Source organism: Apus apus, chromosome 19, assembly GCF_020740795.1.
Source record: "Apus apus isolate bApuApu2 chromosome 19, bApuApu2.pri.cur, whole genome shotgun sequence".
Lineage (NCBI taxonomy): Eukaryota > Metazoa > Chordata > Aves > Apodiformes > Apodidae > Apus > Apus apus.
Window position 1 is genome coordinate 9742127 of NC_067300.1, and position 25043 is coordinate 9767169.

General features: G+C 38.9%; 1 protein-coding gene across 4 annotated transcripts in view; it reads left to right on the forward strand.

The window, feature by feature from the left end:
- Positions 1–3389: 3389 nt before the first annotated feature.
- Positions 3390–25043, forward strand: part of DAB2IP (DAB2 interacting protein) — a 195972-nt gene continuing 174318 nt past the window's right edge. The window contains exon 1 of one of the 4 annotated variants that reach the window (XM_051636373.1): positions 3390–3421. Coding sequence is in view for 3 of the 4 variants with exons in the window: in XM_051636370.1 (XP_051492330.1) it covers positions 22536–22653 (118 nt within the window). In the remaining variant the exon portion in view is untranslated. Of the gene's footprint in view, positions 3422–22336; positions 22654–22691; positions 22775–25043 lie in introns of those variants that run through there. The other 3 variants (XM_051636370.1, XM_051636364.1, XM_051636371.1) reach the window with 3 other exon arrangements.

Consider the following 25043-nt stretch of genomic DNA (forward strand, 5'->3'; position numbering starts at 1 on the left):
TCCCAAAGATTTTTTTATTCTTCTACCCTCATTTTCTTTCTGTGCCTTGTATCTTATAAGGAACTGGGCAGGTTTATAAGCATTCATCTTTCCAGAGTTTGTCTGCTAAACCTTTCTCTGGAATTAGCATCCTTGACATGGTGAGAGAGGGAGGAATCTATCACATGAGGCAGTTACTTTTCAAAAGTAATTTGTTCAATAACTTCTGCCAAATCAGTAAAAAAATTCAACAGCTGATAAGTGAGTATCATGGGTTATTTCCTGGGAACTGGAGGAAGAAGGAAGGTGAATGTAACAGAGCAGCAAACAGTACCATGGCTGGTTGAGGTGTAGTGAGATGTTTCATTAATGTGCAAAGAGAAACAAACCTACTACAATTTACTAACCAGGTTACATTAAGCATGGAGTCACTGATTTTAGTGGTCAGCCATGCTGTACACCTAGCAGCTGAGTCTCTGTTGTGTGGTGGAGGGTATAGTTCCTTAGCATCTAAATCTTCTGGGTTTACCTCTGTATATTTTAGGAATTATATCCACACTATCAATATGGTTAAGTCCTGACTGAGCTGAAATTGTGACTGTAGTTCCAAATATACTATGTGCAGTATTATGTAGCAGAACAGGAGAATTACAACAAACAATCCCTGACATCTTATGCTCCATTCAAGATCCTGTGACATCTCCTTCTAAACTGTTGGCTGTTGTCTTGTCTGAATTCTATATGTGAATAATTTCACTGTGCCTCACCAAATTTTCTTGCTGTGTCAAAAGACTGATCTGTCTGTGCTCCTGGTAGGAGGATGAGTGTCAGTCACATACCTGACTCAGAGGTAGTTAATGGTGAGATATATTAAATGAATATGGCTAATGGGGGGAGTATGGCCCCCTTAATCCATTCTGGTTTGGCTGTGCCTCACATCCCTTGGATGAAGTGATTTTACTACAGGCGCTGTTTCTACTTGCTAAGCAGTTGCTGCAGTCTGCCCCAGTGGTGGATGGAATTATTCCACTCTAGCTCACATGTTGCATAAAATCTGCAAAATACTCTTGATTTCTCTGGATGACCGTGTGTTATTACATCATATTGTATTTTTACTGTAATGTGTATATACCTACTCGAATGGTGATGTAATTAGCAGTAGGGTATATGACCAGCTCACTGCTTCTCTGTACACAGAAAATTACATGGTCCTGGCAAAAGTCCTTTAAGTTGCTAATTATTTGGCCCTTCTGATATTCCACCTATTTTTGTTCTGTTTTGATGCCTGGTATCTAGGGAGTGGACATTGGTATGAATGTCTCTTCTTACACAGCAGCTGAAGATGCATTTCCTTCTAAGCCTGCAGTCTATTTCCTAAATTATTGTTTTTGTTCAATTTGCAAAAGACTCGAGGTCTTGTTCCTTATTAAGTTGTTAGTAACACTCCCTCTGACTTTGGTTAGAATGGAATCAACTTGGACAATGGGTGAAATACCACTGCTTGCCTCTCCTTTGATCTGTAGAACTGTCTTAATGGGTTGCAAGCTTTCTCAGCTGAAGTCATCTTGCATTTGGAAGGAATTTGTTTCTATTTCTTGCTGTGTAGGTTTCTTTTGACTTTTTCATGTAGGTTTAAAATAGACTGGAAGTGGCTGAACAGTCTGTTCACAGAGGTGCCTACTACACCAAGTTGTGCCACTGTTTCCACTATAAAATGCATTTTTCCAAGTTTTGTTACTCAGCTTCTGTAGCTTGTTCTTGTAAACAAGATGTAATCTCAGACACAAACTGTTTGAAACATGTTTAGATGTCTATTTGTAAGTTTTTGAGCTATAACACACCTGGGGAGAGACCGAAGCATTCAGCTGACTTTTGGCTTTCATAATTAACAGAATTTTTGTAGTGAGATGGAGCAACTTGCACTTAATAAGCCTCACTGCTAGTGGGGATGTTAGGCTTATTCTTTTTATCTATTAGATTGCAGAGAAACATAAACATGAGAAACACGCCACATGGACTTTCAGCATTTGTGCCTCTCCAGGCAATATGCATACTAGGTCATACTGTACCTGGTGTGTTTCTTTCCCACTTACATAAACAAAATCAGTGTTTGATACATGTTTTCCAATTCAGATTTTGCAGCTGACATTTTTTGCTTTGCTGATGGTGCATCACACATTTCAACTACTTGCAGAAGGTGTAACACTCCTCACCCAGGATTAAATGTGCCAAATTCCTAGTCTGTAAAGTGCTTAAAAGCCACACGTTCATCCTGCTATGAGAAGCTCTTTTGGCTCTGGCCACTTCTGCACTGAGCTATTTTGCCCAATTCTCTTTGGCCAGCAGTGAAAGCAGTTTCTGTTGAGCATCGGCTGCACACATCTGTGCTCCAAATTGTGCTGCTAATCTCCCTGTATTGTTTTTCAAGAACTTTTGCCTATGAGAAGAAATTACTGTATACATATTCCTTCTTGCTGAAGAGTCCCTCAGTAGTTTGGTTCCTGTCTCTGCACATTCATGCATTCAACTTTTACTGTTATGCATAGGTTAAAATTAGATCTATGCTTAGTTAGCTATGGGGCACGAGACCTGCTGATCAGAAGTTAGATAAATATGTTAACATTTTCAGTCATGTCCACATGCTATTTGCATGGAGATTTCAGCTTTCCAGTTGTTATTTACATCAAGCATAAAATATAAGCTCTGTTTGCATCTGCCATTTAGCCATTCCAGTCTTCAGGTTTTCATTCCCCTCACACTGTAAGACAAGGTTTTCCCCTGCAGCACTGGTACCTGCCATTCCCCAGGACTGTAGGACACATTTCCACCATGAACTTCCCACATTCTGTTCAACAACACTAGCTGCTCAGAGGCAGATGTTGGGCTTGGCTGTAGTGACAGTCAGTGGGTTCCTCCTCTGATTAATGTTCGGTGATCTGTAGAGAAGGAAAGAAATTGTGGTAAAATATAAGCGCAAAACACATAAACAGGAGAAGGAATCAAAGCATGGCAGAGAACTCTAACCTAAGCTTTCAGTGGATGGTAGAAAAGAGAGAGAAGAGATTTTAGTCTGCTGTATACACACCTGCATGGGTTTGGTCTCATATGAAATAGTTTGAAGGTTTGTAATCTTTTTTGTACTGGTGCTATTTCTACTGTATCCACTGATTTATGAAGAAGAAAGTCAGCAGTGACTGTCAGTTAAAGCTGGTCGAAATAGAAGTTAGGTGGTAGCATGAACCAGAACACTGAAAGAATGCAGTTGAAAATGTCAGTTAGAAAACAGTGACGATTTCAATTGTGTCATTTTTGTGTTCCAGATCCCAACAATCTATGAGTCAAGTGTACTGGCACAGTGGAGGAGACAGTGACTGCTAGCATGGAGTGGGAGAAGAAGGCCCAGGAACGAAGAACTCTGGAGCAGATGGCATCTTCAGGGCTGGTATGTGTTGGCTGTGCTTTGAAAGCTGGCATAGGCCTGCAGTGAGTGCTTCTGGAAGTCTCCAGAGTAACGTGCATTGCTTCTTCTGAAATGCAGGAATTGTTTCCTTTACCTCCTGTAGAGCACACTGTATTCATTCTCCCTTGATATATTCTTGCTATTGGGCTATTGCCAATACTACCAGGAAGAGACATGAGCCACCATCTCTTTTTTACAGTTATTCGATTTTCCTTCCCTTAAGGGTAAATACAAACTTCATAAGAGAAGAAGAAATTCTAATACAGGCACTTCAAGGAAGAACTACACAAATAATTGATTATGCATTCAAACTAAAAAATCTTCCAAATGTTCTTTGTTTGCTAAGAAACAAAAGATGAATTGAAAGAAACACATATTGGTTGTTTCTGTTGTCTCATACCAAATGGAAGATTTATTTTGTTTTATTTATTTTCTTCTACAATTTTTTAAAGTATGCTTAACTTTAACCTAAAAGCAGTATTCGTATGGAGAAAACCCAAAATGTTTCATCTGGAAATTAAATTAATTTCCCCTGTGTCCTCAGTCTGCAGCCAGTTTTGTCTTCCTGATATCTGCTGCCACCACAAAAACCTATTTGTCAGAAAAAAATTGTCTTTCACCAGTTACATGAGCCATGCTTCTCTGACTGCCATTTATAAAATTATTTAATTAAAACTTAAAAAACAAAGAGGAAAGACATTCTGCAGTTTACTTTGGAACATTATTGGAAATTATGTCATATAATTCACTCTGGAAGAATAAGGGGGTAGTCTGCAGGGATGAGGAGGAAGAGTCTTGCCCTTTGGTATAAATTATATTATTATTTCCTTCTCCCAGTTTTATTCTGTGTCCTTTTGCTTCCCCCCTGTAATGTAGCAAAGCTTGGCAATAGCCCTGGTGTCAGTTCTCCTCTGGTAGCTGGATATGTCTAATGAAGCAGTTCATCCCTGCATTAGCTACTTTCCTCCCCTGTACCCCAGTCAATATTTTCAGGATGGGCAGAATCCAAAATCTGAACAGGTCCATCTTTTGCTCTTGAGGGAGCTAGGGATCTTCTGTTGAACTTAACCTTTTTTATCTGTGTCTTGGGATCCAGAAGTGGTCAAATAGAGGTGACTGTATGTTGCTCGTGTTTTACAATAACATTTGGTAATTGCTTGGTTCATTAAAGAAAAACTTTCCAACATAAGCTAAAATTTCTATGCCTCCTGCTGGGTTTCACCACTGTGTGGGGGACTGTGCTGTGTTAATTGCCAAAGTGAATCTTACAAAAAAAAAAAAAAGGCAGCTGGAGGATGTGCTTAACCTCCACAGGGTCCCTCCTCTGGGACCAACACACCTACTGTCAGAGTTTGAGGCAAGGAAGGTCATTCCTTGGCTACTAATGGCATGTTTGTGCTAGTCAGAGCTCATCAGCTGTCTGCCTGGTGTCTGACAGTGTGTCTGGGTGCATTATTAGTTGTCAAAAATGGCCTGAATGCCATGTAATCATCACAACTGAAAGCAAAGCGTGTTGCATGTCCCAGAAAGAATTACCATTTCTCAGGAAGAATTTTCCACTCTCATCTGAACACACTGGAATATTTAATGTACTTCTAACATTTTCAGTAAAGACTGGCTGCTATGATACAGCCTGAACAAGGAAAGGGAGACATTAGAAGTCCATGTTTTGCATTGTGTTGTCTAAGCAATTCTGAAGCAGGAATAAGATCTTGCCCTAATGTCTTATGATGCAAGCCTGGAACTTTTTCTTAGTAGATAGTGTCGCTGATGGAGGAAAAATAATAATGTTTTAATAATAAATTTGTTTCTTTCTCTGTGACTGAACAATCCAGTAAAGTGGTGCTGCTTTCATGTAACTGTTTTTCTGTTTAAAATTCAACTAAACCAGACTTGGTTGTTGGTGTCCAATCAACTCACCTGTCTTAGATGTTGGAGATAGAAAGGAGAAAACCCAAGATAGTAGGACAAATATGCAGTTCCTTTAGGGAGTGAGAAAATTTATCAATAAAGGAAACACAAGGGAGCCATAATATAACACCTCATATGGCTGAAAGGACAAACAGATGATAGCAGAAGTGGGATATAAAATGTCCTTTCCTGTGGTAAAGAATTTAAGTGCCATGAAGAAGCACATTCTTTGCACTGGAGCTGGGTTAGGCAGCTAAATTGCCATAGAAGGTTTGACAATGTAAATGCAGCTGAACAGAAGGTCAGGGCATAATCTAGAAACTCTGCAGAATAGAGCAAGGTGAGGAAACTGCAAAATCCAGATCTGCCAAGAGAAATCACTCAACATAATTAGTATTCCACATTATATTAAGTAAATTTAGAGGATGAAGTCTACATTTAATTTATAAATAGGGTAAATCTTGAAGGATTTGGATGTCTTCTATTCTTCTTTTATTTGTTCGCATTGCAGAATTTGTAACTGTGCACTTATAGTGCCCTTTGCCCATAGCTGAAATGACTGTTGGGCTGCTCAAAAAATAAATTCAAGGACGGACAGCTGACTCTGGTTAAAAATGTGTGCAACAAAGGGTATAGCTGTACTGGGATAGCATTTTGACTACCATGGCCTTGATACATTGTTTATGGTGCTATAAAGCTTCATTGTAAGAAATGACTCAAATGCTATTTTTATTTCTTTAGTCTATTCTTATATATAGGCTTTAAATGTGAACATTTCCAGAGCAGTAAATTCTTCTTTGTATCTTCTGTATCCATCTCTGCCATCTCATAAAATGTTCATTTTGTTGCACCCAAAGCAACTGGGCTGAGCTTTGATGATTTGAGCTCAACAACAAAGTACAAGATCCAGTGCACTTGGCTGATCTCATAACTTTCAGCAAACAGTTATAACCTCTGTGGATCTGTAGTGCTCCTCTGACTTTCTGAAGTGCTTTGAGACCTGTGGATGTAAAACATTATGTAGATGTATTGTTTTATTTATTTTTAGAAAGTAAATATTGATGCTTAGAACTATGCTAGTATTTTAAGAATTAGGATGTGATTAATTGAAAATGTAATTTAGCTGTACAGATGCCTGAGTTTCCAGTTTGTGGTTAATTTGGGGTACAGATAAAAGAAGAGGCTCTTGAAATAGTACTTCAGCTGCTGCTGTGTTTCAACCCTGTCCTGTATATTTGTCCTTCTGTTTCACTCTTAGCTTCTCTTCATCTGTCTTGGCATTTAGGACAGTGAAGTACATTTCCATGTTTCCTATAGTAATTTGCCTGAAATTTTCAACAGCAGATGGTGATGTCAACTGCATTTGGAACTAAGGGAATGAAGAGTAGTATGAAGCTCCTAATATGCTTCCATACTTCTTTTTCTTCTCTTGTAGTAATTGTTGGGCTTTCTTTAGAGTGCTTTCTCCTTGTTGGGTGTGTAGGATCATAAGAATATAGGACATAATACAAATTGGAGGGGACCTCAAGGGGTCTTTAATCCAGCCTCCTGTTAAGAGAAGAGTAAACTGTAAAGTCAGATTAGGTTGCTCAGGTCTCCAAGAATGGAGACTGCACAACCGGTTTTGGAATGGTCAGGGGACACAGAATGTGAAAAACTGAAGGTTTAAAACAGATTGTGGTCTTGTGAACTCGTTACAAAATTGATTTTCTGAAATTACCCACAAGGGGGAGTTTAAGCCTTTTCTATAGGGACACGGAAGGTAGTGCTTAAACGCGCCATCAAGCGTTGGTGCCTGAACTGGTTTCTTCAGACAATCCCAGTTAAAAGGGTTTAATGCGTCTATATCCATAGCCCCAAATCCCAGGCAGAGGAAGTAAGATGTGTTCACATCATGGCTGCACTTCAGCCACGGGGTCTTTTAGGAAAAGCTGATTTCTTTGCTGTGTCTCCGTGGCATATATTTAGGTGCTCTGTAGTTATTGTACTTGTTAGTAAGCTGTTAAAATGGTGAGTCTTCTTGCTGTGCAGACAAGGAGCCTTTGGCCATGAGTGGGTGCTGTTCTTTAATCACGTAGCTCCAGATTTGCTGTAACCTTTGGTTTGTGTGGTAGACAGGTAAGTGCTTGCCAGGCATCTGCTGCATGTCAATCCAGCTCTCATTTTGTCACATGGCTGGTGAAAGGAGTGTTGACATCCTCTTCTCTGAAGAGAAACCATATTAACTTCTCCACTGCTGATCTACCAGCGCAGCTGCTCTGCTGCTCCTGTTCCACTGAGGCCAGCTGAGTTCTTCTTTCTTTCACAAAGACACAAACTTATCCTATCATCAAGTATCCAAAATGGTTCCTTTGGGGAGTCCTATGTCTGCACAGAAAAGCAGTAGAAGTCTTCTCATTTGTAAGGATTCAATCCAAATTAGTATTGGCTGAAAATTTTTCATAAAGTACCTGATCAGAAAATCCTGAAATAAATGTAGACCTCATGCCAATCCTTAAAGAAGGTGGTCATTTCACAAGGAAAATCATCATGATAAGCACTAATATGCCTCAGCAAATTAATCAGAAAGGCCCCAGCCCAGGTGGAATTTGAAATTTGTGTAGTAGCCTCAGAGTACTGTTTCACTGTGTGAAACTGAACTTGGTTACACTGAAGAGTTGTGAAACACTTTCTTTGGACTGTCCTGACATTTTAGCTAGAAATGAAATGAAGAGTTAAAGTGCCTGTAGCTGTCCCATAGACTCCCTGCCTTTGCCTGCATTTTTACATTTTTTGATACACAAATGCAAAATGCTATCAGCTAAGTCAGGCTGGGTCAATCTCACTGTGTGTAGCTCTGTAGTAATTCTCTTAAGAAAAGCAGCGTGAGAGGAAAGGTCTTCTGGAGAGGGTGCTGGTCTGCAAATGCTACGAAGTCTCACCTAACATTGGTCACTTCTGGACCTTTACACTGGAGACAGCTGCACACACCATCTGTTGTTCAGGTGTGTTTTTCATCCTCTGACTGGAGGGAGTTAGTCCAAAGGCTTAGCTTAGTCAGAGGGAAATCCAAGGATGAATATCAGATGAGTTTGTGGCCTTGAACTGACAAGCCAAGTAAATGATGTTGATTGATACTGAAAGGCTCAGCTGTGAGGATGCCAGTAATGGTCTTGCTCTTCACCCTTTAACTGCTACTGTTCCCCACTTCTGGGTGCTTGCAAAACTCAATATGCTGGGGAAGGTGACAAATGTAAGGGCAGACTTTGAAAGTTATTCTGAGCAATCAATTACGATAACAGGGATGTTTTTCTCCTTGCTAAAATTATTGATACAAAGAACAAGACAGAGCTAAGTTGTGTCATGCCAGTCAGCTTCTCTGGTTCTGGACTGCAAATTGTTAAAAATAAAATAAAATTAAATACCCTTGAATTTTAGTGAATTTGAAAAACCTTTCCTCAGGATGAAAGTAAGGAATAAAGGATAAAATCTGTCTCTACTGAACTGCTCTGAAGCACTAGATCCAAAAAGGGGCTGGCATCAGTAAAAGCTAACTGCTCTTAATCTATTGTAAAACTTCACTGTTACGAAAAACCTCCTGGCTGAGTTATACATTCATTTGTGTTTAAACAGAAAATCCATTAGAGGCATAGATGCCACAGAATAGATTTTAATTTCAGATCAGATAAGAGAAAGCCAAGGCTGAAACACCAAGAATATGTGGTAGAAGCTTAAAAAACTAAGTTAAGGTAATCAAATTAAGGAATTCAAAGAAATATTAAATCATTCAAAGGCTGAAGGAAAGATGTCATTGAAACATTGTATTTCTGATGCCAGTGAAGAGACATGACCAACACACTGTTCTACATTCACTATTTTGAATTAGCAAATGTATTATTTTCAGGTAACAAGTATGGTTCTGGGAATACCACCTAGGGATTAGTTTTGAGTGGCATAAATTTCCTGCTTTCTTTTCCATAGAGAAAATACTGCCTTCTTGGTCACATCCACACATGAGGAACAGATCTTCTGTGGCTCTTTCTCCAGTGCAGTCTTTCTGGAACTCCTGCATCATGAGGGGAGATTTACATCCTTAACACTGTGTGTAGTCTGCACAGTTTGGTATCACTAGTAGCTGTATGCTCAGGAAGGTCTCCACAACCACCACTTCTGTTTTCATATGGAGACAAACACAATTACTTTCAGCTAAGTGCCCTTCTGCTTAAACAACTCACTCAGTGTTGATTTAGGAGAATGGTTATTATATATCAAATGCATACTCCATGAGATCAAAATCATATTCCTCTTGCCTGAAGATGTGTGATGCTTACTATGGGGTAAATCTCACCATTGGTCCTCTTAAATTTATATGAGGTTCTGCTTAGTAGGAAATAATTGAGTGCTTCTCTAAAATACGTACTCTGTGTTGGTGCAGTGGGATTTGTGAACCCTGAAGTTTTTGCTTCTGTTATATATATGGCTTCTGTCAACAGCACAGTATCTTTTATCTTGTCTATCTTCACTTTTCTAATAAAGTCAGATAACTTCCCATGTTTATTTGGGATACATCTACCAAAAAAATAAATGTTCTAAACAAATTTTACAAATTTTCATTTTAAAATGCAAGGCATCATTGCCTGTGAGTTTTGAGAAAAGCCAGCACAGATTCTGTGGTAGATCAGTTGCTGAGATTTGTCTGAAGCATTCTGTAACCCTGCAGTCAATGTACCTCACCATCTTTTCTCTTTGTTAAAGAGAATGCTCAAATCCATTAGTTAATTCAAGCTGAATAAACTCTGTGGTGTTTTCCTGCCAAATACTATAAAAGGGAATATTGAATTGTTCCTTGGAAAGGCCCCTAGGATCTGTCATGTCTATTCATTATTCTTTTTACTAAGATGCAGATATGCTCCTGTGTTTTACAAACCATCATAATCTGAGGTTTGTTCCCTATGACAAAGTACGAGTCTGAGCCTGATGCTTCCTCAAATTACAATACTTGCAGTGCAGGGAATCCAATGGCAGTGCTTATGAACTGCAGAGTACTGGAGGTTAGGTTCAACCTGGTGAGGATAGACTTCCTGGGGAAAGCTTTAGTTTTGTGTATTTTCTTTGCCTGAAAAGCAGTTTCCTGGTAGCAGCTACTTTGCCAAGAAGGGAGTGGTGCCTATGAAGGAGTGTTTTATTGAATTATATTGGTGGATGAACCATTATGTAATTATGCTCTGTTCTTCCTAGGTGTGCTAGAGGATAATGCTTGTCCTGCCTCAGCAGGAGTCTTGCCAAGAGTAAGGTAACGCAGGCTGCCATCTTTTGGAGAAACCTCCTATTGCAGCAGTCTAGAGGCATTAATTACCATTTGACTTACTAATGACACTATCACACTAGCTCCTTCACATGTCTTTTCAAAATGATGCAATGCCCTTACCAGGGAAAGGTGAACTTATGAGAAATTAGGCAGGAGAAAAGACAGGATCACTGGAAATGCTGAAGTTTTAGTGTTGCAACACTAAGCAATGAAGCAGCACTCTTGTATGCTTCGGTACACAGGTCAGAAAGCAGATTACCCAGGCTGTTTTCTCTGCCTAGTTAAAATATGGTGAATGGCTGGAAGACTGGCCAAAGAAACGTTACAGAGCATGCAGGAAGGCAGGTCTTGGCAGAGGCTGTTACACTGAGGCTGTCAAAACCAATCAGGCAGGAGCAGATTGACACTTCTCTGGGCAGAAAGCACCAGAGAAAAAGCTAATGCAGTGAATGCAGGAGGGTGTGCCTGTGAGACTTGTAACCTCTGGTAGACTGTGAAGCCACAAAAGGTGAATATTCATATTTGTCTAACTGATAAGAGGCACTATCATGTATACTGTAGAACAAATCCATCTTTGCTTGTGGCTCCTCCTTTTGTCTGTACTCTGCTCAGCCTGAGTAACAAGTACATCGGAGGGCAAAACTTTTCCTCCAACACAAAACACTGGAACAATAAACAATAGGTCTTCTTGATATGGTAGTGATGTAGAGGTACTGGCACCTAGATGGACTCAGAGCTGTTCAACTGCTAGAGGGCAGTTTCTCTGCAATACAGTATGTCATTTTTAAGCAAGACTGTAATGAGATTTTACAGAGATGGTTTCTCCATATTTAATTTATGCTGTGTGCATTCAGAGAGTGAAAGATCATCCAGGGCAACCTATTTGCCATTGGAATAGCAATGCCTTTTCTTTAGAGCCTTCCTTCTCTTTGTCCTATTTCAAAACTTTATGCTCTTTTTCTATAACCGTGTATTATCTTTATATAACCCAGGTAATATTTCACAAGCATTTAAATGGACAGTGGTGCTGTGAAGGACTATGGTGCTGCTTCTCACATTACATTGCTAAGCAACATACAATATAACAGCATGATACCCTCCTGCAGTTGGTAAAAAGTCAAGCTCCAATATTTACTAAAATTATTCTGATCTACTTTTCCATCACACAAGAATCCACTTGTTTCTGCACATAGAGATTTGTATTAATGGCAACAAACTCATACAAAAGCTGGACATTCCTTTCTTATAAATTCCCAAGTGCTAATTTCATATACATTAATATTTTTTTTTCCTAGTTAACCCCAGAGAAGTTGGTCTTTGCCATTGTGTGGCTTTTACTGACTTTGCCGAGACTTACTCTTACCAAAGTTGAATATCAATGAAGTAAAATGCTTCAACTTTGAAGCAAGTTTGTTTTCTTGCCTGCTTAAAATTACGTATGTGCTTGAATACCTTGCTAAACATGGGTCAGCTTGAGAGCAGAGACATAATGTAAAATTTGTGTTCAGAAGCAACCCATGTATTTTCATAACATCTGCCTACAGTACAAACTGTGATATTTGAAGAGGTGAAATCTCAGTTATCTCATTTATTCCAAACTCCTCTATTTAGAGCCAAGTTAATTAGGAATTTGAAAAAAATCTGCTCTGTAATCCAATTTATAAATTCACATAAGATATTTCATAGTGGAGATCTCTTTTGCCAGCTGATCTAATCTCTATAGAAACAGATACATATCTCAGTTCCATTTTTGTTTATAGATGAACTTTAAATAATTCAATAAGATCATCACTCAAAATGTTACCCCCTGTCTAAGGATAATGTCTCTCTAAAATATTTTAGTAGATCATAAGAGGAGAATTCTGGCACTTGCAGTGCCAGCCTTTCCTATTAGTTGTTTCTCACTGGCTTTTAAAATCCATTAATACCAGTTATGCTTATTGCGCCTCAGTATGCAAAACTTTCACATTGTTGCTATCCAGAACTGTTTCAGCATTTTACCATTAGCATTAGCCACTCTGACAGGGAGCAAAGGAGACTTTGTTTCATTAATCTGTATTTTAGAGAGCTGGAGCATGAGGTCAAAATCATTTTCAGTAACGAAATCACGAACTGGGTAATACCCAGCTAGTCAGTATTGGCAAACCCAGCAATATAGAACAGTAATTATTTAGGGTGCTTCAAGGAGTTAGTGCTAAGAATGGCTGGACTGATCTGGTGGAGTTGAGAGATCCTGGCCCACTGAAAAGCTGTTTTTCCAGAGAAGGCTTGTTCCACACACAGGTGGTCTCCCCTGCCTGGGTGCGGAGTCTGTGGTTCTGAACGCTGCTTCTCTGATAGCCAGGGTGGTGTCAAACCTCTTTCTTTTTCATGTCAACCTACTGATACATGGCTGCTTGGGAATGAGAGAAGGCCTAAATCTGGACATCTCATTTCTTCCCTATAGATCTCTAATTCCACATCTTAATTAAATATAAAGAGAGACAAGGTTTTGGGAAGATCTACACCTCTGGATGGGTTGTCAGCTCTCTGGGTGGCATACAAAAGAAAATACAGCCTTTGAGGATAATAATAGTGTGTATGGGAGTGAGACGGAGCAGCTCAGTGTGTAAGAAATGGTCTTCATTTGAACAAGAGCAGAGTAAACAGATTGGCTGATAATGCTGAATAACATGCAATTTCCTTTTAAATTAGCAGATGGGGAGGGAAAGGAATATAAAAGGAAGTGTGAGAAAAAAAGAAGCTAATGATGAATGTTGGACAGGAACAAAATGTTGCCAAGACATCACAAGAGAATGAAGAATTACTGAAGAAAGGGAAATTAAATTGTTGCTTCATATGGGAGCTCAAAGAGCTTTTGAACCCCTGGCTGCAGTGTCTAAGGTGCACTTCATATAATCCAATGGGAGACTTGTTCTCTGACATGCCCATTGTGGCTTGAGAACCAGTCAGGGGGAGGATTTTGTTTGATGAGATCTGCAGCAGAGGAGAAGCCATACAGAGGATGTCCTAGATGTGCAGTCTGAAGGGCAATTCCTAGAATCAAGCAAAGCTCATTTTATCTGGTGCTCAAATTTTTCTATCAATTGATGGGAACTGATGAGAGAAATTTGCTGCATCTCCTAGTCAGGATAAGAAGGCAAATCAGGACACTGCTAAATCAGATAAAATAAACTGCTGAAAAGGAGAATAAAAAAGTACTAATAAAGCTGAAAGGGAGGACTGGAGTGTCTGAAAATTAGAATATTGCACCGGGAGAAGAGCATGTATCTGTCTGCAGATGATGCTGAACAGTCCATAGGATCAGCAACTGAATCTTAATGCAGTTACATACTGCAGTAAATCAGACTCGATCATTCCAGTTAGATACCCACCAGTTACAACATGTTTAGTATTCACAGGGACGTGTTCAAGGATGTAGAACAGAAAAGCTGTTTGGAAGGAGTTAGTTCTTAACTAGGTGTGGAAACATGCACAGATATAATAGGTATTTTCTTGAAGCCAAGCCACCTGGAACAGTGTTTCCTAACCTGCATGGTCTGTGAACTGTTCATGGTCAGTAAACAAGCAGAAGATGGTGTGGGAAATAGTAACAAAACCCAAAGTTACAGAAAAAGTAACATACACCTTCTCCTGCATGGAAGTTTGGAAACAAACAACTGAGAGGGAAAATAAAACAATAAGTAAGCATTGAAAGCTTAGATAAAGTTTTTCTGGCTTGTAAATGAAACCCATGTTGGTTAGACTATATAATATAGTCCATAGTTTTTTTCCAGAAAGGTTACATATTCCTTAAATTAAATTAAAGCAGCATACACCTTTCTGTAACTTCTAGAAGAGATAAGCTATAAACGAAGATTTGTTATTAAAAACAGCGTGTTCCACCAGGGGAGGGTATCTATAGTGTGCAGAAGGACAGAGTGCCTGTATGTGAGAAAAACAATTGTATCAATCATCTCCATACACAGAGAGAGGAACTTTTATATTTAATTTTGGTTTTAGTAGATTAAAATTTTTGCCTTTCATTTCTTGTCTTTGTAGCTGCATTGCCTAAAATACTGTAAATAATGCTAATTCTATTTTACCTTAATCTATGCTGAGTTAAGAAATATTGCAGGCTCAGTGGAAGAAGCATCGCTCAACTGAGGGCAAATCTGTGTTATATCTATAAAGCAAGATGGTGGGATTCCTAAATAACTGTTCTAGATTCCAAACATAATCTGTAGGAAAATCAAGGGCTAACCCTCACAGCAGCAGCATGGACTAACTGGAGAGATATCACACAGGTCAGGAAAGGAAGGGTGTGATAGATGATTGATTATTCAGGATTTTTTATTCATCAGTGTAATGAATGGCCAGTTTGAAGTGTGCAGTCTCTTGTCACATGCCAAAATGAGTATTTGTTTTCTGTCTTTTCACTTCACCCTTCCTATTCCTGTTGATTTCTGTGAAGTTTCTCATTTTCTAGCCAAGTCTGAAATTAGATTTGCTGTCTGTACTTCATACCCACACCAATATCACAACAATTGTATGGAAACCTTGGGTTAAAAAACAGTTTATCTATGTCATATAGTTAGATCTATTCCTGAAGCCTTAGCTCAGGCAAAACTAATTGAGTAGGAACAGAGACTGTATTCTCATGCTTTTATTCTGCCTAAAGCAAGAAAGAGTATTGAAAAAGTGCATGTGAAATCAGAAGTTACTGGACAACAAAAAGGAAGAATGACAGTAATATTCTAAAAAGAGACATTATAAGCTTTTTTATCAGAAACAGATTAGAAATATGAGGCAAGGATAAGGCATCATTTATCTTGCATTTCACTTTTTGAGTGACAGTAACAAACAAAAGTTCAAAATCTTTGCTTTTTGCTGTGTGAATTTCACATAAAGCAAGAGACCATATGGAGTAATTTAGCTTTAAAAAGCTATTAACATGAAGAGACTGCTTGATTTAGAAGGACAACAATTGGTTGAATCTCGAAACAAAAAGGAGAGAGGGAGGAAAAGACAGGAGACAATAAATGGAGGGAAGAAAAGAACAAGGATGCTCAGAGCAAGCAGACTAACAGCCCTTGAGGATTCAGAGAATATGTCTCTTTCTCAATGCAGTAGCTTTGTTCATGTGCCTGGGCATTGTCTGGAACTTTTTCTTCATTCTAAGTTGCATTTATTTCTGTAGAGAGACTGCAAATGGAAATAAATACACATTTTGCTATAGTATTCCTGTGCTGTAACTATGGATGTATGGAAATAATCTACTGATTTGTGGAAACCAAGATTTCAGAGAAAGAGAACTGAATGTCACTTTTCTTTCCCATTTATGCTGAGTATGACACTAGCTTGCATCTGGACAGGTCTGTTTCCATTCAAAATGCAATATCACCTTGCTTCCATCTGTTTTGGAATCACATAGATGAAATCATTTCAGGTGCATCTGAACTTTCTATTTGCTTTTTGTAACCTTTCTTTCTTTTGTAGACTGCCCTGATCTGGGCTGGAGAAACAAATAACAGTCTTGGTCCCATCATGTCCAGTCAGCAGTGTGCAGAAATAGTAGCTGAATAGCCCATATCTGCAAGAGGGAAGAAAATATGTTAGAAGATATTAATAAATGCTCCACCAGGGCTATTTTTCTAGCAGATGTTGTTAAGAATTTATTATTCTATTTGGATAGTATGTTGTTTTAGCCTGAACCTCCACAGCAATGTCACATGGAACTTCAGTCCACATTTCAAGAAACTGCACTTAATTTCCCCCATTTCTCTGTTCAGTGCGACATCCTTCAGCAGGTATAGTCATTATTAATTTAGCTTGATGCAAGAAGGAAATGTGTCTACTTTTCAACATCCAATTTAGTCTTGTAAGATTATTGATCCAGTGTTTGGATACTCTCAAAATTCCAAATGTATGAGTATTTCTCTGAATGGCACTTTCCATTGATATTTTTTGTTCCTAATGATAGATCATCACACCAGTTGCTTCTGTATTATGTTTACATAACACGATGTCGAAGAACAACACATTCTTTAAGGCTCTCTATTGATTAAGGAAATATACCTTGATTACTTCTGCATCCTGAAAGTGAAGAAAGCTGCTGCAGAGTTTTTCAAAAAAGCTAAGAAAACAGCAAATGCTTCTTGTGCCTGTTTCTAGGAGACAACAGCAGAAACATAGTGAGGAATCTGGAAAGTCAGCTAGGGTGGAATCGCAACAGACAGCTCAGTAAACTGTGCACAGAACTCTGTGTGTTGCAGACCTTTGTTATTTTTTTGCCCAGCAGTCAGTTTAGTCTTATTTTCCTCCATTAAACTGCCGTTAGGATCTGACTAAAGAAATTCCAAGACACTTTCCTCAGTCTGAAGTATACAGTAGCAAGAGGTAATGTTATTTTCTAGTTACCCTGAAAAAATGTCCTGGTAATATTGCTATTTTGGGGGTCTTAAAAATGTTGACTACATTAAATTGGTTTTTGGCATTTTTCGTGGTAAAATATTTAACGTGTACTCCCTTCATAGTCATAGTTGTGTTTTCTAATCATGGTTACTGTGAACCTGTGACTCTGAAGCATTTGGTTTTGTTTATTCTTTAGAATTTTGTTTGTTAATAATTCTGATACTTAGTAGTTTATGGCAGAGATTTGAATAGAGATGAAAGGCCCAGTATTTTCAGGAACTGAAAAACTGGTCTTTTTTAAAGTTTCTGAAGACAAAGATGGTTCAACAAATTACATGTTTTGAGTGTGTATCAGATACTGAGCTGCTCTTACACCAGGAAACATTTTTATAAGCTGAAACTCCTACTGGTTAACAAAACCAGAGTGCACTGAAGGGAAAGATGTGACAGATGTTAATTCTTGCACTGATATCCTAGGGAATGTCTTTCATATAGGCTCCTTCTCCAACACAGGTCTTCCAGCTTTTTGTGCCCCATGCAATTGTGACACCTTTTTTTTTTTTTTTTATGATGCATATTCTGAAGTGGGATGCATCTGAGAATAGAGGCTTCCATGTGGACTGGAGAACTCTACAGAGAGATCACCCTTTTGAAGGTTCTTGAGTAATTAAGCTTAAAATGGGTTATAGTCTGCTCTTAACCAGACCTGTGCTTGCTAGCAGGAGCATTTGCGCAGATAGAATCTTAGGAAGTGGGGCTGCTCTGCAGCTGGGGCTGCCTTAAAATCCCAGTTATATTTGAATTTATTAACTTAAATGGTTAAATTGCTCTCAGTTTCTGCAGAGCCAGGGGGATTCTTCCTACCAATGTGAAACAGCCAAGGATGTGTCATTTTTCAATTTGTGCTTCTGCCATAGTCAAGCACATTTATGATAGACGTAGTTCAGCTCAAGCAGAAATCCAGCACAATAGGGCTTTGGCCTGAACTTTTGGAGTAGGATGATCCCTGTGCTTGCTGTCCAGGGCAAGATAAGCTACATCTCAATGGGAGCAGACCCAGCCATGAGCAGTGACTTTGAAAACTTGCCAGGTAAAGCCAAAGAAACTGTAAAGCTGGTTACTTGGTATGAATTGTTATTCAACCCTCACAAAAGAGGAGGCTTTGACAACACCCTCAGTAACCTTGGCAAACTGTTTTGTTAAGCAGGTCTGTGCTTCACTGGCTTTTCAACTTGCAGGCATTCATTGCTCCCTCCTACATATGAATTTATGTTTCAAAGCAGGGCTGTGTGGTGGCAGGCAGCTGTGGCATCATGCTGGTCTTTTACACTGGCTAACAACGACTGCATCAAACAGCCAGCAAAATAATGTACCACTCCTCTGCTTCTCATGGGGAAAAGCAACTAAACCTCTTCTCATTTCTGTAGATACAGAGCCTAAAATGTTTTCCCCTTATTTTAGATAATGGATATCTTTCCATCTCCAACTTGGTTGTGTTTCATAGTGTGACACTGCTGAGGTGGCATGCTGAGAGTGGATCCCCAGGAATCATTTTTGCAAAGATATTAGCAACTGAAATGTAACTGCTGATTTTTTTTACCTGCTTGTCTTGGAAAAGACTAATTTTAAGGCTATTATAACTTTAAATAGTTCAAGACCTTCCAAGTTTTATAACTTTCAAATCAAGTCACATTCATGATAGCAAAGAAGGTGTCCTGCAGCTCTGTACTTCTGTGGCTCTTGTCACCATATGGAAATAGTGATGTTTACTTGGTGTGAGCAAGGCCTAATTATTGCTTGTGATGTAGTTTGGAATAATTCTTAGGCTGTTAAAAATAGGTCTTATGATAGCAAAATCATGTGTTACCAGGAACAACATAAAAATTATACCAACATTTTCTTCAGAGCGAATAGAATATTATTTTGAAGAATGGATTGCTATTTTCAAAATGTCTGTGGAGTGTACTTGTTTATACATACAAGTATTTCTACTTACCTTTTCCTGTAAATATTTAAAACACCTGGTAGGAAAGAAAGTAGACATTTCATAGTCTTTGTTGACCATAATTTATTGCCCTGATACAAAAAGCAGCAAAGTTGGTCCAAAGAGAACTATGAAGCAAATAAATCCAAGACCAGTTATATCACCACAGTTATATTACTTCAAACTTAGACTATATTGTTTAATCTGGAAATATTAAATTACCTTATGATAAAGAATAATAGGTTAAATGCAGGTCCATGTAGCTGAGAAGAGAAAGATGAGGCGGTTTGTCTGAAGTTGTATAGCAAACTGAAAGCAAGAGCCATCTTTCTTGTTACAGTGTGAAATAAAAGCCAATGTAAGCTGGATTTCCCTTTTTTTATGAAAAGAAATAGGAGTTAAGAAGTAGGAACCACCAATTCTTCCAAAGTCTTATATATTGAGCACAATTGGATTCTGGTATATAAAAGGTGTTGAAATGAACATCATGCAGACATTAGGCAATTAGAGGTAACTTCCTTTTTTGTCTCAAAACTGGCCATCTAGGGGAATGCAGAGATGGTCTGATTAGATAGGAACAGAACACATTTAATTTCCACCTCCTTCCAATCATTTCAAAATTCCTTCCTTGAAGAGTCAGCTTTCCAGTACTCTAACTTTTGTGTTCTAACTTAACCTCATAGGTATTCCGGAGCATATGCTAGCTAGACTTCTCTTTCCACACTCATTAGTTCAGTGTGCTTGGCTCATGTCCTAGGATTTGGTCTAGCATAGCCTCTGACCATCCAGGCTATTTGTCTGAAAATCATTTCCCTCTTCACTTCTACAATTTTCCATTCAGTGCCTGAGCAATTAAAATCCCTAGTGATCAAAGCCCTGGTCGTCCAACTGTCCCTTTCTTTTCAAAATTGTTGCATGAGTTATTTTTCCTAACTACATGAGCCGTGCTCAAACAGAGAACGTACTACAATTGCTCAGTTGTTAGAGATTGTGAACACTGTCTTAGCCAAAATATTGACATCATTCTGACTTGCACATTAAGGATTAATTTTACTAGGCCCGTAACTACAGATGAGCAAATAATTTGGATGTCATTAAAATCAAATCAGTTGTCATTTAAAGTCATTGAGGTCTAAATAGCTATCATTTTTCAGTTTTCTATCTTGATTCCTTGATCTTAGCTATTCTGTAGCATTTCTGGATTATTCCTGGCTCTCCACAAGAAAGGTTTTCCCAGGTAATTATTCTTCTCTGGCACTAAATTGTCTGTGGGAAGTGTATTATGTACATGCAGCATCTGTTTCATGGAAAAATATAAATGGTTTCTTTATAGTTCGTCTTGAGTCAGATGCTCATTAGAGAACTATGCATTCCTTTACCTCCACAGTCATGGTTCTCCAGGCATTTCTAGTCCTCTGTGATGGAGGTTGCCTGTGGCAGTGAGTCATTCTGTATGTGTGTGTTGGTTTGTGTATCTCCACATCCTAGGATACAGGATAGACAGATGATATCTGTTCAGAACTCCTCCCCTCAGAATCTTCTCTAAATCTGTTCTATACCTATTATTGCCAGCTTTTGTTAATTCAGACCGGAGGGATGTAATATGTGTCAGTCAAGAGTTAACACACTATTTTCAACCAGATACCGACTCCCAGACTGTATCTATGACCCAAACCAGGTGGAGGACTGTTCACAGGCAGAGTGCCATGTGCCTGTAGTCACAGAGTAGGTGGTTTTGTGGGGAAGGTGGAAAGAGAGAGGTTTTTTTTTGTTTTGTCAGTGAGTGGGAGAAGTAGTGAAGTTGTAAAGAACATAGGGAGCGTAGGGTGCGAGGGGAGAGAATATAGGGTTTGCAGCACTGTAATTTAGAGCGAGCAGAAATCTCAGAACATTCTTTAAAAGAGGTTATATACTGTGCAGTACATACAACAAATAGATGGAAATGACTTATTTTTCTATTAATATGGCATAAACCTCAGGAACAGCACTGAAATGTTTTTGCAAGGTGCAATTACAGCAGAGTCATATCAACCTGCTAGGCTAATTTCTCCAGACAGAACTGCATGTTTCTCTCCCTTCAGCCAGCCATTCATTTGTCCGCCTCCAGCTTGTAGCACCAGGCATGAATAGCCAGCTCTGAAGCACTAGCTACATGCCTCTGTGAAGAGCTAGTAAGGCAGAAGCATTACCCAAGAGCACCAAAATAGAAACTCCTGCCTGCCTCAGAATCCTGTGTCATCAGCCATGACAAACCCAAAATGCACTAAATTTGTTGTAGATGTTTAGAGGGATCCTTGCCTTAGATCTAGACAAAAGCATACTTTTCAAGCAAGATCTGTTTTAATGCCTTGGCTGGAGTATTATGAAAGAGTTTCAGTTGCAGATTCAAAGTAAAATTGATCCTGAATTGCTCAATTAGGAGAATTTTTTTCAGGGTTGTTGGAAGAGCAGTGTGCATTTACCTTTCAGAGACACATCTTGGTTTACAGATGCACATTGATACCTTTTCCTGCTATTTTGTTGATTTGTCTTCAGAGAAAATTAAGTTTTTATTCCTCAGCTAGGTGATAGGAGCTTCTTCCTCAGTCCTTGTGCTGTCTCATTTATACAAGAAGTTCAAAGCATGTGTAGCTGGGAAGTTTCAGCTGTATTCCTGTGAGATAAGACATATTTCAGTGTCAATATCACAGAAAATTGAGACACAAAGAAGAGTCATGAATTATGTGAGGTCTCAGGGAGTTAGTGGCAACCCAGGAGCAGAATGAAGGTGACCTGACTTCTAATGCTATGATCTAACTGTCAGCTCATATTGTCTTTGTTGAGAGAGTCTGCAGTTGCAGATTGGTATAATTTACCATATGAGTCTAGCAAAGCTGATGCTTGCCTCTCCAGCTCATTTGCAGAAGGCTTTTTAAAATGCCAACTTAGCAGCAGCTCCTGGCTTGGCAGAGGAGGTAAATGTAGGACAAGGTCTCCAGCAGAAGGCTGTTGCTGCAGCAAGTCAGAACTGCCCAGCACGGAGTCATTGAGTTGCCTCCCTGTTAGGCACCGGCTGGTCTATTCATTCTGCAAACAGCCTCTTTCCTTTCCAATACAGCCCTAGGGACACGAGGGAATGGCAGAGTTTATAATAAACTGAGTAAAGGAACAGACTATTGCTGGAGGAGATCCAGGGTTATAAAAGATTGCAGCGGCAGGCGGGGGCAGAGGGGGAGGAGGGAGCAGGACATAGTTTGTATTGGTGAGTCCTGGTGGCTTCAGCGAGGCATTCCCCAACGCCTCCAGACCTTTGCTGGTTTGGGTGCGATTTTCTGCAGCGCGTACCGGGCTGTGTCAAACCCCAGTTACTTTTTATTGTATCAATCATTCTCTTTATGCAGCAACACGAGTCTGAGAACGCGCGCAGGTCCTGTTCTGAATGAGCTCTGCTCGCTGCCAGCTCAGCCTAGTTACTGCTGTAACTTAGTCTGGGGGATGGGAGAAAAAGGTTGCTGCTACTTTAAATATAATGCATTAAGAGGATGCTGGAAAAAGGCCTGCATGCTGTAATACCCAGCCATCTAGTTGGAAAAGGAGCCAGATGTAATACAAAAGAAGAAACACAGCCTCTTATGGATGCAGCACTAATTCATAAATCAGGTGAATCAGCTTAGGCAACTGCTGTATTTTTATGCCTCTGCTGCATGGAGAACTGCATGTTGGATGCTTTTATTTGAAGTAATGGAACCAGATAATCCTTTGGACCAGGACAACTCCAATGGTAAGAAGTAGAAAACGTAGAAAAGAGAGGAAAAAAAGGATAGTAAAAGAGTGTCTGAGTTACACATCCTACTAAAGGCACAGGGTTAGGCATGTGTTTTTGCTGTCTTCTGCATGGATAAGTAGAAATGAATGTGGTAATGTGCTTCACATTATCTTAGGAATCACTCTGTTTACAGGGTTTGGAGATAAACATATAGTGGACTGGTACATACTGAGTACTGCAAGGAGCAGTAAACAGGCAGAATTAACCTGGACAGTCTTTGCAGAGAGAGGGGAACCTGTGCATTCTACATTGTTCCATTTGGGGGTCTCTTTTGCCAGTAAGGAAAGAATATAACTTTATGCCGTATGTGCTGTCAAACGTAGCATTTGGAAACAGTTTCTTTATCTGCAGAAAGCTTTCCTACAGGCAGTTGCATGAGTAATTTACTTAGAAGGATATATTTAGCAAAGGACCACATAAATTCACCCTGGAATTTAAGTCCGTGTTTAAAACTGCAGCTATTCCCTGGGTTTATAGCATTCCCTATGCTGATGTTCTTCATCTGGTTTATTGGATGGCATACAGAAAAGCATGAATTGGGGTAAAAAGTTGTTTGCAATTGCAAGTCTTATTTCTCTGTTAGTAGAGTGAATTGGCTGCATTGAGGACAACAAATTGTTTACACTTATGAAAACAATTTAAGATGGTGATTTTTAGAATAAATTTATTCTTAGTTCTTTAATATGTATTTGGTACTATTCTGGATACAGTTTGAAATCCATAAAGTATCCCACTTAATACAAATATATTGATCAGGAACTAGTTATGTATTTCTCACAGCATATTCTGTGCTGGTAACCTAGAGCTTCACGTGAGACATAACTGCAGTGTTAATGTCACAGTAGACCTAAAACTGGATGGAAGGAATGTGGTGAAGGGAATGAAGTAACATTTAAACTATGTGAACAGTTGACTGGGCAGATCTAAGTGGGCAGCACTGCTTTGCTTTGGGCTCTATGCCACACTGAAGTTGAATTTTATAAAATAATCAAGGACAGATTTCAGTGTCATTTCAAATGATAATATTTGCATGAAAAGATTAAGAGGGAAGAATCACACTTTTTACTGCGTTTCTCCATTCTCTTTCATATGTAGTTATAAAAATTTTAATTTCTTTCTGGAGTACAGCATCTACCTCTCATGTCTTGTACCTCCTTTTAGGTGACTAAGACATAGAATGAAATCTTGTTTTCTTCTTTACAGCAGAAAGTTTTGTGATTATCACAGAAGTGCAGGCATAGTTTGAGCTGATGTTAACAAACATATAAACAAGTTTTCTTGCCTGTCCCAACATTAGAATCTGGACTTTAGGAGTCTCAGAGAGAGTGTCTTGATTCTGTGAGTAATATAAGTTTAACTTTGGTTTCTCAAATATGTTAAAATTGCTGACTAAATTTAGAATGTATATTTTAAGATACTCAGATTTCTCATTCTTCTCACAGACATGTTAAGAGTATTCTGCCACTGTGTAGAAACTTGTTTTCCTACAAAATATCGGAATAAGTAGGCAGATACTGGAAATGTTAATAAACTGGGGAATGAGAGATAAATAGGCACTCATGGTACCAAGTATTCTAGAAGAGCCTTCACTGGTTCCCCTTCATAGCAATGTATATCCCCATGTTCCTTTTAGGTTGGTTTTTGTTTTGTTTTACTTTTAATTCCTTTGATTTAAAGTATCCCATTGTAAAACAAAAGGGTTGAACCATTTCTTGATCAGAATGTCAATTGCTGAAGTGTTGTGCTGCTGGAGATGCAGGAGCAATATGTAGGACTGAGGGTTTAATCTAATATGATGATATTCCATGCATTATTTGGCATGAATTCAGTAAGCAGAATGTTCTTAAAAACATGCCAGCAGAGAGATGTTAGGAAAGATTTTCCCCTTTGAGAATGTTTCCTTGTAGCTGTCATTCTTGAGACAGCCCCTTTGTCCCTTTTATTATCAAGCAGTTGCTGAACTGCTATGAACACACTGATAACTATTGTTTTTATCTTACTGTATTGTTCATGTGACAAATATTAATGCCTTGGGAACTGACCATAGCTTGAAACTTCTGTGCTTACTGTGAAGTGCCTTCTTACCTTCAAGAAAATCAGATTGAATTCCTTTTTCTGCTGGCAGAAAGGACGTTAGTGGAATATTCAAGCCTGAGAAGCCATGTGTCTCATTTCTCAGCACATTTTTTTTTTTCCTAATCAAATCAGCTTGCCAGCTTTTTCA